The sequence below is a fragment of the Pelophylax lessonae genome (genome assembly GCF_965119305.1).
Source record: "Pelophylax lessonae genome assembly, chromosome: 1".
In the NCBI taxonomy this organism is placed as follows: Eukaryota; Metazoa; Chordata; class Amphibia; order Anura; family Ranidae; genus Pelophylax; species Pelophylax lessonae.
The window spans coordinates 33,413,026-33,428,453 of record NC_138768.1 but is presented as its reverse complement, the minus strand read 5'-3'; the positions used below and the strand labels follow the sequence as shown (position 1 = coordinate 33,428,453).

Genomic DNA, 15,428 nt, shown 5'->3' with positions numbered 1-15,428 from the left:
CGGAGAAACTCGCATCCAATTCGCACATATGTGAACCCCCTGGCCTAAGTCAGTGGGGCTGCGTTTTTGCGTTGAAGCCAACGGGGGGGGGGGGGGGAGAGGCTTTTTGTGCTGAAGCCAACGGGGCGGGTGCGGGTGCTGAAGCCAACGGGGGGGGGGGGGGGGTGGCTTTTTACGTTAAAGCCAAAGGGAAGGGCCTTATTGCGTTGAAGCCAACGGGGCGGGGTGCCTTTTTGCGTTAAAGCCAAAGGGGGGACCTTATTGCGTTGAAGCCAACGGGGGGCCTTATTGTGTTGAAGCCAACGGGGTTGCCTTTTTGCGTTGATGCCAACGGGGGGGCCTTATTGCGTTGAAGCCAACAGGGGTGGCCTTATTGCATTGAAGCCAACAGGGGGGGCCTTATTGCGTTGAAGCCAACGTGGAGGACTTTTTGCGTTGAAGTCAACGGGGGGAGGGACTTTTTGCGTTGAAGTCAACGAGGGGGAATTTTTGCGTTGACGCCAACTGGGGGGGGGGGGGGCTGGGGGGTCAGGCCTTTTTGCATTGATGCCAATGGGGGGGGGGGGGCTTTTTGCGTTGGCGCGAACAGGGGGGCCTTTTTGCCTTGCTGCCAACAGGGGCGCCTTTTTTGCCTTGACGCCAACGGGGGGAGGGGGGGCCTTTTTGCGTTGAAGCCAAAGAGGGGGGGGGGCTTTTTTCTTTTTTTTGCATTGAAGTCAATGCGATGCAGCATGCCATTATCGGCACTTTTATTTATTTTTTTTCTAGTGGCAAAAGCTGATCACCCTATTTTCGGCTGGTGCATCCCTAAACGAACCCCTGTTGGGTTTTACTGCTATCCTAGAAGTTTCCCCTTACTTTCCATGGAAGTATAGTTTCTCCAGATGGTAAGTGAATAAAAATCTGCAATCTGGGAGACAGAGTAATAAAAATCGGACAGTGTTCCAGCTTTCTCCTACTCTCTCCCAATAAAAGAAAGTGTCCAGACTTGGTGCCCATTTACTCTATGGCATTATCACAACATGCGCTACATGCTGAATGGCACTCCCAGTGCACCTCGCCAATAGACTTGTGTTGCAGCTTTCCCGTAGATGGGCGTTACGCACCAGAATGATGGAAATGGACCCTCACACTTTTATGACACGGAGCATGTTATATATTACACGGTGTTCTTGATACATTGCGTTTTGTGTTTCATGACTAATCTGTTTGGTTTAATTCTGCATGTCCTGTCCTTCTCACATACCGATCTTGTCACCCGTGTTACTCATCGCTGATCTCTTCACCGATACAATACTCTTGTTACCTCATTGATGCTGAACTTTCTTTTTCCCCCTCCTGTTCCTTGCCGCCATTCCCAGGCAGCTGGAGTTATTTCGGATGGGGAGAAAGCCAGAGTATGTAACCCTTTTTATTTCCGCTCGTGCCGAAGCATGCCTTGTGACGCCATGCCGTGTGAATATTCATGCATACAGAATTATTGTGTCGCCCCCCCCAAAATACGATTCTGACAACTGCCCATCATAATGTCTCCAAACATCACCCATTTAACAGATCCCCAATTTCAGTGTTGTGTTTCTGTAACAAATGTAGATTATTCAGACCAAACCCGTTACCTTGTTTTCCATTTTTAAAAACCACTTCCTGTTTGGGCCAAATCCGACATTCCTCTCCTACATGTAAAAAACGTCATTTTTTTGTTTTTTATTGCTAGAAAACGACTTGGAACCCCCAAACATTATTTTTATGGAAGGTCCATTCTACTCGGGCGTTCAGTGCCTCCTGGGCTTTCCGTCATCAGGCGTCAGGTTTGCAAGGAGGCCTCCTGGTTGTCAAAACGTTCTAGAAAGTGGATGTGTTGGCATCTGCTGATGCTTCCTATGGCTACAAGGTTTTGCAGGCTGCTGTTTAGAGAATCTGGTCCTCTTTGAGGGTGTATTGTTTTTTTTTTTTTTTTCAGATGAGCTCCAGTTGTTTTGGTTGAGCTCCTGTTTATATGGTTGGCTATATTTAGCCTTGGGAATTTCTTTTTGGCTGTTCCCACCCCTCATGTTAACACTGCTTTGGGACGTCCCAATGGTTAAGAAGATCAGGAGTTGTGTCCGTCAATATATGAAAGAGAAAATGGGATTTTCTCTAGCGCTCATTGACAGACGTAGTCCTCGGTGATACACCACCTTCGGGTTATGTTGCCTCCACAGGAGCAGGACTAGACAGGAAATTAAAAAGCTCTGGCCACACCCCAGGGGCAGTCCCAGAGGGTATATCCTCTCTCTCTCTGCCTCAGCAAATCAGTTATTTTCTGTCTAGTTAGGAGTAAGGACCTAGATACCTTGCTGGGATCTTAGGTCCTGGCAAGAATTTTTTCTTAAAGGATTTTTTAGACAGCTTTTTTTTTCTCCAGTGTTCCTGTGAGATCTTCAAGCAAGAAAGCTGAACTGGGCGACGGGCTGGATGTTGAGATCCGGTGGTCACCCCAGTTCAGCCTACGAGCGCGTGCAGGCCATAGCTCCGCGCTGGGTCGGCCGCGACAAAGTCCCATTAAAGGACTGTCCACGCGAGTTAAACGTCTCGCTGAAACGCCAAAGACCATGAGTCACGGCGTCCGTATCGGTCGACAGCCCTCCCGCCCCGGTGGAGAGGGGTACTGTCAGGAGTTGGTGCCCGCCTGGTTCCGGTATGGTGAGTAGTATGTTCCCCCTTTCCCCCTGACGGGTTTTGTGGTGAACGCGGGCCCCTCTCTGTATGGTAAGATAGAGTCCCTTTCTATCCTACAACATGACACAGATCCTCCTACTTTGAGTGTGATTTTATGTGTGCAAAAAGCCAGGAGGCTTGGTTTGGGAGCTAACAATCTAATTGTATACATGTTTTAAAGATATAATCTGTGGCATTCTGGGAATCTTATGGGTTAAGAATAAGCTACCTACCAGTCAGAAGCCACGGACATGTAGACTGCCTTCCTAATCAGATCTCCAGCTAATAGCAGGCCTCCCGAATGGCCATGCGGTCCGCCAGGGCCGGTACCGCCAACCACGCCATATCCCCATGCAGAGAGAGTGTTGTGTGCCCTGCAGCACACCGCTATTCAGTACGGGCCGCCGCCATTTTTTTTGCTGGATCGCACGAGCCGCCATTTTGGCGTAGCCTCGTGTCTCCAGCATGGGGGCGGCCATGTTTGAGGTGATCCAAACACCTCGTGGAGCTTGGGGGAGGCGCCGGAAGGCGTATAGAGGGGCGGAGCCGCCTCCTTTTTTCCTGGGCAGCCAGCCAAAAGACTTCCTGTTTGTCAAGACAGCGCTGTAACCTGTTGCAGTTAAACTCTGAGCATCAAGTGGTGAGCCTGGGGGTCTATCTCTCTCTCTCTCTCGATCGATAGGGATCCCTAGCAGGTAACACTAAGGGGCTTTTGTGGCGCTGGGGGTCGAAAAAAAAAAAAAAAAGTTTTATTTTTGAATTATATTATCCAGGAAGTAACTGGAATTATCATGGACCCTGCCACACATATTCCCCCACCTGGTTCCCTCGAGGGGGCCACGGGACCCGCCGGTGCACAGAGTATAGAGTCATTTACAGCAATTTTGGAGTCTATGGTGGCTCGGGTGGAGGCGGCCTGTCAGGGACGGGGGTCAAGGAAGCGACCCCCGCCTACCCCTATACCATCTGACACCTCTGACTCAGATTCAGAGGTGGTCACGGCAATTGCAGGTTCCTCTGCAAGGGCTGTTATCCCAGGTAAAGCCCCCTCAGACAGTGAGGAGGACGCTTCTTCTCCTGCTATTATTCAGGAAGAAGCATTGGTGGACGCACTAGTTGTGGCAGTGCAGGAAACCTTAAAACTTGAGGCTTTACCGGCAGAGGCAACTGAAACAGAGATTCCTTTTGGTACTAATAAGCCCATCAAGACGATGAAGGCTTTTCCTGTACCTAAATGTTTCGGTAATCAGATTAAAGGAGAATGGGAGCATTCTAAACGTACCTTTACTGTTTCCAAGCGTATTGCTAGACGCTATCCGTTTGAGGAATCCATCATTAAGAAATGGACGGTACCACCAGTCGTGGATCCGCCTATTTCCAGGCTGAATAAAGCCACGGTTATTCCAGTGGAGGACACTTCGTCCTTTAAGGATCCGGTGGATCGAAAGATGGAAGCAGAGTCCCGCACCATCTTCTCTCTGATAGGGTCAGCTTTTAGACCAGTAATTGTTATTGGTCTAGTTTCCCAGACACTTACGGAATGGGCGAAAATGGTACGCCAAGATCTTAGGGGAAAAGATATTCCCCAGGAGACATCTGATTTGATGGAACAGATTATACAAGGGCTACAGTTTATCTGTGACGCAGCCTTGGACACTACTCCCTTATTAGGGCATGCATCTAAGACAGCGGTGATCCTCAGACGTGTACTGTGGTTAAAATGCTGGTCAGCTGACCTAGGTTCCAAAAAGACCTTGACAAATCTCCCCTTTCAGGGGAATCGTCTATTTGGGGCCAACCTAGATGAAATCATTAAGGATGCCACTGGGGGCAAGAGCACTTTTTTGCCACAGGCTGCTAAAGCTAAGGGACCTCGCAACAAGCGAGGACCTTTCTTTACCGCCCATAAAGGGCGCCCGGCTGGTACTAGCGGGAAAGGCAAGACTCCTCCAGGAGGGTTCAAGAAGGGGACCAACCCAGCCAAACCCGAAGCAAAGGAGTACACAGCCTGAAGGTGCGCCCCCACCCGGTTTCAGGGTGGGGGGACGTTTTCACCGGTATTCAGGACATTAGATCGAGCATCAACCACTACTACCGGTGCGATTCTTCCCTTCCAACATTTAAGTACTACAGGAAGCAGTAGTTACCGTTCCCTGAATAGATCTTTTCCTTTACCTTTTCCCAAGATTAGTCCCGATACCTCACAGGAATCGGATCTGGTTGACCAGATAGGCCAAGTAGCCTCTAGTCGGGTGACTTCGGTCCCTGAGGTTCAACCAGAAAAGATCACCTTTCCTGATAACTATCAGGTATCTGATAAATGTGTGGGAACAGAAAACGACCAGACTTTCTCGGATGGTCGGGGCCAGATACCTCTAGGGACGCCTGGTTCAGATTCTATCAGCGCCAGTGGTCCTAGAAATTCTAGGCTGGCCTCCTCAAGCCGGCCTGGCCGACTTGGACATGTTAGTCGTACACGTTCCTTGGGAACTTCGTCTCAGGGAGTGTCTGTGGTCTCAAGGACCAATTTACCATCATGCTTTACAGTCGCTGGGTTTAATGGCCTGGCCATTGAGACCCAAGTACTGAAGGACAGAGGTTTGTCAGCTTCAGTCATTCCTACCCTTATTAAAGCAAGGAAAGCGACTTCCAGCAAAGTCTATTATCACACATGGAAAACTTATATTGCGTGGTGCGAATCTTTAGGATTTCCTCCACGTACCTATTCGGTGTCTCGAATATTGGCCTTTTTGCAACAAGGGGTTGAGCAGAAGCTAGCCTTGAGCACCATCAAGGGTCAAGTTTCAGCATTAGCAATCTTCTTTCAGAAGCCTTTAGCTACCAAATCCTTGGTGCGGAATTTCATCCAGGGGGTGCGGCACCTGGCTCCTCCAGTCCGCGCGCCCTTACCGCCTTGGGATCTTAATTTGGTTTTGCCGGTTCTACAGAAACCTCCCTTTGAAAACATCAGGGAGATTCCCTTGCTTACTTTATCCCTGAAGGTGGCCTTCTTGGTGGCTATTACTTCTGCTCGCAGGGTGTCAGAACTGGCTGCATTATCATGCCAGTCACCATACCTAGTGATTCATAGGGATAAGGTAGTACTTCATCCTAAGCCATCTTTTCTTCCCAAGGTGGTTTCAGATTTTCATCTGAATGAAGATATTGTACTACCTTCCTTGTGTCCTCAGCCCAAGCATCATCGGGAACATGCGTTGCATTCCTTAGATGTGGTTCGGGCAATCAGGGTATACCTGAAAGCTACGGAATCATTCCGTAAGACGGATTCACTTTTTGTGATCACGGATGGCCCCAGAAAGGGTTTGCCTGCATCTGCCGCGACCATTGCCAAATGGATTAGACAAACGGTGGTACAGGCTTATTCTATTAAGGGTCAGAGTCACTCCACTCGAGCGCTCAGTACTTCCTGGGCCTTTCGCCATCAGGCGTCAGTGGTCCAGGTATGTAAGGCGGCCACCTGGTCGTCGGTACATACCTTTACAAAGTTCTATAAAATTGATGTGACGGCATCGGCGGATGCCTCATTTGGCCGCAAGGTTTTGCAGGCCGCAATTTGAGGAGACCGGTGGTCTACCTCGAGGGTTTTTTCTGTTTGAAAAAAAAAAAAAAATGTTTTCTCTTTTTTGTTGAGTCTCATCATTAAGGATGAGCATTGTAAACTTCTAGTTGGCACCGGTTGGGCCTTCTAGATTGGGATTTGATTTCCATTTTCCCACCCCTCAGTTGTGATACTGCTCTGGGACGTCCCGAAGGTGGTGTATCACCGAGGACTACGTCTGTCAATGAGCGCTAGAGAAAAATGGATTTTTGTAAAATCTTACCGTAAAATCCTTTTCTCTTAGCTCATTGACAGACGTAGTCCCCGCCCCTCTGTTTTTTGAGTTGGGTTAAAATCTCTAAAGACTGCTTTTTCACATAACTGATTTGCTGAGGCAGAGAGAGAGAGGATATACCCTCTGGGACTGCCCCTGGGGTGTGGCCAGAGCTTTTTAATTTCCTGTCTAGTCCTGCTCCTGTGGAGGCAACATAACCCGAAGGTGGTGTATCACCGAGGACTACGTCTGTCAATGAGCTAAGAGAAAAGGATTTTACGGTAAGATTTTACAAAAATCCATTTTTTGACTTACCGTAAAATCCATTTCTGTGATGATCATCGACGGACACAGCACCCACCCATCTGTGGAGTTGTAATTCTTCTGACGCTGCTTGTAACACAACTGAGCACCTATAGCAGAGAGGGGGAGTATACCCCCTGGGACTGCTTTTAGGTGAAGCCAGACTTTTTTTTTCTGCCTAGTCTCCTACTCCTGTAGGGGGCAGTATAACCCAATAGTTAAGAAGGTCAGGAGCTGTGTCCATCAATGAACATCAGGGAAATGGTTTTTAGGGTAAGTCAAAATTCCCATTATTTTTCATAGGCATGTTAAACTTGTAAAAATGAAGAACAAAGACGCATTTCCCTGAAGTTTCACCATCAGGTTTATTCAAAGCAGTTGGCTTCCAACGTTGGGTTAGCGTTGGTTTTAATTGTGAAATCACCTGTGGGTTTATGTTTAATCTGTTTATTGAAATTGTATTTCAATACAAGAGGAAAAATGGGAATGCTTTAGGAACATATTAAGCAAAGGCATCTTGCAGTGCATTCCTATGGGAAATAAATTTAGAAGAGACAAAGCCAAACCTGGCTGGCTAAACCGTAGCGTTAAAAAACTTATTAGGGGAAAAAAATTGGCCTTCAAGAAATATAAATCAGAGGGCACAGTATCGGCCTTCCAGCAATACAAGGAGGCAAATAAGAAAAGTAAACAAGAAATCAAGATGGCTAAAATCAACTTTGAGAGACAAATAGCGGAGGATAGTAAAAAAACCCAAAGAAATTCTTTAAATATATCAACAGCAAAAAAACTAGGGCAGAGCATATTGCACACATAATTAACGATGATGGGAGGATGGTTACAGAGGACACTGAAAAAGCAACCGTGCTGAATGCTTTTTTCTCGTCAGTCTTTACACAGGAAACAGAGGGGTACACTGACCATGACTGTATGGTTAGTAGTAATACACAGGACTTGCCACTATGGCTAACAGAGGGTGAAATCAGGGAAAGACTGAATAAACTTAACACAAACAAATCACCAGGCCCAGATGGCGTACATCCGAGAGTACTCAAGGAACTCAGTAAGGTTATATCTAGACCACTGTTCCTGATCTTTGCTGACAGTATTAGGACAGGAGATGTACCAGGGGATTGGAGGAAGGCTAACGTGATTCCGATATTCAAAAAGGGCCAGAGGCATATCCCGGGAAATTATAGGCCTGTCAGTTTGACATCAATAGTATGTAAACTTCTGGAGGGGATGATAAGGGACTATATCGTAGAATATGCTAAACACAACATCATCAGCAGTAACCAGCATGGGTTTACAAATGGGCGTTCTTGTCAAACCAATCTATTAGCATTCTACGAGGAGGTGAGCTGTGAGCTAGATAGGGGCAGACCAGTGGATGTGGTGTACTTGGATTTCACTAAGGCGATTGATACAGTTCCCCACAAGCGCTTAATTTATGAAATAAGGTCGGCAGGTATCGACAGCAGGGTTTGCTCTTGGATACGGAACTGGCTAAAAGGCCGTGTCCAAAGGGTGGTAATAAACAGTGCATACTCAGACTGGTCTGAGGTAGTAAGCAGGGTGCCCCAGGGCTCAGTCCTGGGACCAACCTTGTTCAATTTATTCATAAACAGCATTGAGGACGGGATCAGTAGTTCGTTATCAGTTTTTGCAGATGACACAAAATTGGCCAGGGCAATAACTGCACAGCATGAAGCAGATATCCTACAGAATGACCTGGACAAAATTACGGAGTGGGCAACGACATAGCAAATGAGATTTAACGTGGAGAAGTGTAAGGTTTTGCACTTGGGGACTAAAAACATAAAAACACAATACACGTTAGGATGGGAACCCTTGGGGGAATCAAAAATGGAGAAAGATCTGGGAGTCTTGGTTGATGATAGATTAGGCAACAGCATGCAATATCAAGCGGCAACTTCCAAAGCCAACAGAATATTAGCATGCATAAAGAAAGGGATGTATTCCAGAGATAAGACTATAATCCTTCCACTTTATAAAACTCTGGTCCGACCGCATCTGGAGTATTCTGTCCAATTCTGGTCGCCAGTCCTCAGGAGGGATGTGTTGGAGCTGGAGAGAGTCCAGAGAAGGGCAACTAAACTTATTAGGGGGTTGGAGGACCTTAACTATGAAGAGCGGCTGCAATCGCTCGATTTATTTTCCCTGGAGAAGAGACGTCCGAGAGGGGACATGATAGCAATTTATAAATATCTTAATGGGGATCTCAGCTTAGAAAAAAAGCTGTTCATTCGAAGGAATTGCATGAGGACTCGAGGACATACAATGCGATTAGAGGAGAAGCGTTTTAACCTCAGGCAACGAGGAGGGTTCTTTATTGTTAGGGCTACAAGATTGTGGAATTGTCTACCACAAGAGGTGGTTTCTGCGGGTAGTATGGTGACTTTCAAAAGACTCTTAGACGTACATCTCAAGGATCAGAACATTAAGGGCTATGTTAGATGATTACAGTCACACACCTACACAGGTTGAACTGGATGGACTATTGTCTTTATTCAACCTCACCTACTATGTAACTATGTATTTGCATATACAAGTAGAACAGAATTGGACATATCCACACAAAAAGAGCAACATTTGACATAGGCACTTGCCCTTTGTGAAAGCTTACAATTCAACATGATCGCTCAGTAGATCTTGACTATCCTAATATTTTAACAATATGCTACCATTGGCATAGACCCCCAACCATTGAGATCATAAAAGTGTGACAGTATGTGTACACTCCGAGATGGAATAGGTAAAGTGACAGTATACCGTATATACTGGAGTATAAGCCGAGTTTTTCAGCACATTTTTTTGTGCTGAAAACGTCCCCCTCGGCTTATACTCGAGTCAACAAAAACAAAAAGTTCCCGGCCGCTCCGACATGTTTAAGATTTAAAAATGGCGCCGCCCGGCGTATACATGTCACCGCGCATGCGCCGCCATCGCTCGGGACAGGCCGGGAATAGCCGAACGTATACCAGCTTTCCCGAGTGGCGGCGGTGCGTGCGCAATGATGTGTCGGCGCCGGGTGGCGCCATTTTTTAAATGAAGGCGCCTCTGGAACAGGTAAGTGAAACACAGCCGCACTAGTATGCCGCAACCCTGCATCCTCTTGTACCATGCTTGCCACCCTGAATTCTCCTGTACCATGCCAGCCACACTGCATTCTCCTGTACCATGCCAGCCACCCTGCATTCTCCTGTACCATGCCAGCCACCCTGCATTCTCCTGTACCATGCCAGCCACCCTGCATTCTCCTGTACCATGCCTGCCACCCTGCATTCTCCTGTACCATGCCTGCCACCCTGCATTCTCCTGTACCATGCCTGCCACCCTGCATTCTCCTGTACCATGCCAGCCACCCTGCATTCTCCTGTACCATGCCTGCCACCCTGCATTCTCCTGTACCATGCCCGCCACCCTGCATTCTCACCCTAGGCTTATACTCGAGTCAATCATTTTTCCCATCTTTTTGTGGTAAAAGTAGGGGCCTCGGCTTATACTCGGGTCGGCTTATACTCAAGTATGTACGGTATTTACACTTCATGTACAGTGTAGACCATGGAGTAAACCAATGTGGAAGTTATCATCAGGGAACCTACAAGGAGGTTAAGGTACAGAGCCACTACCAAATCATCTGTGGGTTTAAATGTCCTTCAGCCCTGGCCACCGCTACTTCTATGATTAGGCCCAGTTAGGGGTGAAACATGGCAGAGGAGAAGCTAACTGCTTTGTTTAAAAACAGAAAAAGGTAGCCTGACTGCCCCACACCTCCCCCGGCCCGAGTGGTATAAAGGTAGAAGCAGCCTCAGCCCGAATCATGCAGAACATGTCTCAAACATGTATTACCTCACTCCTGAGGTGTAATCATTGGGACTGGATGAAAAACATGTTGGAGACATGGTCTGGAAAAATTGAGCCTAGGCTGCTTTTTTACCTGCTTACCACTCGGGCCAGTGATGTTTCCCGCAGTCGGGCTACCCTTTTCTGGTTTTTCAGCATGCTTTGGTCTGGATGGACCTTTTCTCAGCCTGCAGCCTCACTGGTTAGTGACATCCAACTCGCTGGGCTTTGAAAGCCTGAATGGAAACCCTCAAGCTTTTTATCATGCTTTGATTAAACCCTCATGGTGAGACTTTATGGATGTGCGGCATTGTTTTTTTTTTTCTTTTTTTGGTCATATATGCTGAGCCGTATTAGCTCTACAGGCCAACACCCAGTGATGAGGAGGAACAGAAGAACACCCTAGGGACTAGTGCAGTCTTTTCTTGTGTGTCTACTTGTTAAACTTGTGTTAGTTGATACCATGGATTTAATGCTCTTATATGTTTCTACTAAAATATTAGTCATGTAGGTGAGATATATTCAATGATTGATTTCCAGACTCAAAGGAAGTGGTCTCCCTATGACCAGGCCAATTTATTTTCCCTGTTAGGGAGTTAAGGACTGACAGATATTTCTCCACCCATACTCCCCATGGAAAATTCGACCTGTCTATGGCCACCACGGAGATGGTTAATTGTCAAAGCCAAGGAGGAACATTAAAAAAGTTTTACGGCTCTATAATTTTTTGTATTTTATAGAGAACTTCTCTCAAGAAAATAACCTTTAGTTTAGGGATCTCCAAAATTTCTAAACAAAATGCCAGTTTACTGTCCTTCAGGCTTTAGCAGGGGGGCAGACTGTGGCCAGTGGGAGCAGAAAATGCCCCGGCATCAGTGGGAGTAAATAATGTCCCATCCTTGGTTCTATTGGGAGGAATAATGTCCCACTGTTGGTATTCAAGTGAGAAAATGGTGCTTCGTCATTTGTCAGATGAATGGTGCGCCATCATTGGTGTCTATAGAAGCAATGGGGCCCCATCGCTGGTGTCTGTGGGAGCAATGGTGCACCATCATTGGTGTCTTTGGGAGGAATGGTGTCCCATTATTGGTGTTAGTGAATGGAAAGGTGTCCAAAGGGCCTGGAAAAAGCTAACCAAAGGTGACGTTGTAAAATACTTATTCACAATTCCTCAAATTATACGCCCCCTCCCCCGCCGGCAGCCTTGTTAGACTTCAAATCTATTTGACATTATTAAAAATACAATGGGTGAAGGAACACCGTAAATTTGGATGGAACCACTAAAAGTAGATAGGCAGAGCCAAGAACTATGGTGATCACACTGATTCAAGAATCCAAATGATAAGCCTACCAGAGTCCGGTAAGATTTTATCATTTTTTGTTTTGAGTTTTTAGGAACTCTTGGAACTCACTAAACCCCTAAATGCCAGGTGGAGCTAATGTTGTATTTAGATTTGATTGGGACTGGAATTTCATAATTATTTTCTTCTTTTTTGTTCACATTTCTTTTCTGCTGCCATAAAGTAAACTCAGTCCATTCCTTGTAGTTAGATGATGCTCCCTGTAGAGAAGGAATCGTTGTAAACCTTCAGGATGGCTCCATCTCAATCAGTGACATTGTGTCACTTCTGTAAGATGAGATGATGATGACCTATTGATCCGGTGGACAAGTTTTATTTCATCAAAAAGATTGGATTAGAAAATGACGGAGTGAAAATTCCAGGAATGAATGTCAATCTCTGGATAGTTATTAGCCTCACTTGTATGGCTTTCCAGTCTGCTGTCTGTACGCACACAGCTTCATTACCACAAGAGCCCAAAGAAAGAATCTTGAATCAGATTTTTTTAGGTTTTTTTTCCCCCCACATTTTACCAAAGAAATGAGAAGGATTTAATTAGTTGGTAGGAAATGCAAGGCTTTCTTTACCTTTTTAGATCAATGCAATTATTAGGTTGAAATACTGTATTTTCTGGCGTATAAGACTACTTTTGAACCTCAAATCCCCCAAAAATGGGGTGTCGTCTTATACTCCGAGTATAATATCTCCAAGGTAACCTAAGTATAAGTATTACCGGTAGATGTAATCTCTCAAGACTCTGGCTGTGTGGAAATCCTGTACCGGTATACCGTATGTACTGTAGCTTCGGCTACATACAGTGTACCGCGCTGAGCCAATGAGGGAGAGCGATGTATTCTATTACTGAATGCAAAGCCTGCTCGGATTGGTGGAGTAACATCAGCCCGCCTCTCTAACTCTGCCAATCAGAGCAGGCATTGAATTCAATAATAGAATACATTGCTCACTGGGATTGGCTCAGCGCGGTATACTGTATGTAGCCGAAGCTTCAGTACATACGGTATACCGGTGCAGGATTCCCGCACAGCCAGCGTCTTGAGATTACATCTACTGGTAATACTTATACTTAGGGTACCTTGGAGATATTATATGAGATTACATGTATTACAGTACTTGGGGTCCCTTGGAGATCTATGAGAAATCTGATGTTTTTCAATGGTGTTGCCTTGCTTCCGAAGGGGGGTAGTCTTATACGGCGAGTATAGCCCAAAACCTATGTTTTAACTTGAAAATTAGGGGGTCGTCTTATACGCCCAGTCGTCTTATACGCCGGAAAATACGGTACTTGTTTATCAATTATAAAGCTGGTTCAATACAGCCGAAATGAATGTGAATCCAAGTGCCTTTGTGGGCTCCTAGAAAGTGGTGGAAAGTAAAATTTTCACCAAAAAATTTCTTTATTGGAACATCTTAGAAATAGCTTGGAGGTTATTCCAACTATCGGTTTTGCCCAAAAACAAAATATCAGTTTTGGGTCTCATTGGCTGTATGTCCTTACCAAGACGGTGCACATGATGGCCAAGACCAGCCCCATACTACAACAGCCATTTATATTCAAAGTAGGGCAGCCCATAGGTGGCTTCTTTTTTTTTTTTCCCCTAATTTTGGTCCCACTCTGTGCGTAGATTGTTTTATGATCAGACGTCTTCACCATCACCACCTGTACCATTTCTGTCTGTCTCACAGGAACTATGAACTGTATGCATGAATATCATGCCGTTGTTCGGACAAACAAGCATGCCGCATTCCCATAGTGCCCCCAGAGTAGTAATCGTGCTGAATCTATTAATAGTGCTGTGTTTCTTTTTTGCCTATGTCTATTTTTTGTATATCACACTTGCACCTTTTATATTTTTCCTTTGGACTGATGCATCTAGAAGTACATTTTAATGACCGCTCCACCCAAAAATTCAAACTCCCTACTCCTACCCTTAGACTGGACAGAAGAAGCAGACTGGTGCGCTCATCTCTTTGTCACTCTGCTCTCTCCTCTGATTAGCATGTGTTTCTTGCACTGCAAAACACCCTACTGGTTACTTGAGCTGCTCTTTCTTGCCCATCTCTGATCTCTGCTGTACAGAAATTGCAAGAGATACCAAGACCAAATCAGTTATTTCTACTTATTATGTTAAACAATGCCTTTTAATAATGTCTTAATGCAGTGTTTCTCAACCTTTTTTCTCTTTCATTTGTTGACAGACACAGCTCCTGATCTTAACCATACTGCCCCCTACAGGGGTAGGACACTAGGCAGAAATTAAAGTCTGGCTACACCTTTGGGCAGTCCCAGGTACTCAGGTGCTATAGGTAGTCTTTTTTTTTTTTTTTTGTGTCAGTTTTTTTCTACTTAGGAGTAATGGCCTAGTTTCTTGCTGAGATCTCTGGTCCTGGCAATTTTTTCTTTTTAGATTTTTTTTCTCCTGTTCTTTTTTCCTGTAAGATCTACTATTAACTGCCGGAGTGGGCAACGGGCTGGATCATTCAGATCCAGTGGTCATCCCATTCTGGCCAGCAAGTGCGCACAGATCTCAGCTCTGCGCTAGGTCGGCCAGACGTGTTAAATGCCTCGCGAGGTCACATACGACTGGGTCTTGGCCCGAGTCGCAGCATTCCTCCTGGCCGACAGCCCCCCATTTTGATAGAGAGGATGTTCTGTTTGGAGTGATGCCCACCTAGTTCCTGGTATGGTAAGTAACTGTCCCCCCCTCTCTCCTTGGAGGGTTTTGGGGTGGATGTGGGCCCCTTCATGGGATGGTCGGACCCCTGGGTTCCCCTCCTCCCCATTAGGCACGCCCCTCTCATCGGTCTGGTGGTCCCTGTGGGCCATCTCTCCCCTCATTTGGGCCCCCCCTTCACTTACGCTGGTGCTGTGGGTTAGCCTGGTCCACCTCCTGGGGTGGGGGCAGGGTGCTGTGCTGGCGATAAGGGGTGAGGGGGTGCGCCACTGGGAGCCTCATGGTGTTGCCATATTCTTGTATCCTGTGTGCTCAATGCACGGCAGCCATGTTTGTGTAGTGCGGTGGCCATTTTGCGGTGGTTTGCCTTTGAAAATAGCAGCGGCCATGACAGTAAAGCCCTCTGGGTGGCGATTTTGGTGATGGGAGCCCCTCCGCATCCCCTGGTGCTGACTCCTGGATCTTTTCACTTCCTGATCGCTGCATGTGGAGTGCAGATTAATCTGGTTGCTGCAGGTGCCTGTTTCTGCTGGGTGGTGAGTCTGGTGGGGTCCTCTCCCTCTCTTCTGAGGATCGATTAGGTTACTGGCGACTGGGTGGTGCTGCCGGAGCGGTGGGGGTGTCCCATAGCAGTGGGTTTTTTTTTTTAACACCTTTTTTGTGGGGTCCCCCTATTGACTCATGGAGTCCTTGGA

General features: G+C 46.5%; 1 protein-coding gene across 1 annotated transcript in view; it reads left to right on the top strand.

The window, feature by feature from the left end:
* Window positions 1-15,428, top strand: part of UNC13B (unc-13 homolog B) — a 703,803-nt gene that overhangs the window by 262,810 nt on the left and 425,565 nt on the right. The window contains exon 7 of the mRNA XM_082256386.1: window positions 1,362-1,397. Coding sequence (XP_082112512.1) covers window positions 1,362-1,397 — 36 coding nt within the window. The remainder of the gene's footprint in view (window positions 1-1,361; window positions 1,398-15,428) is intronic.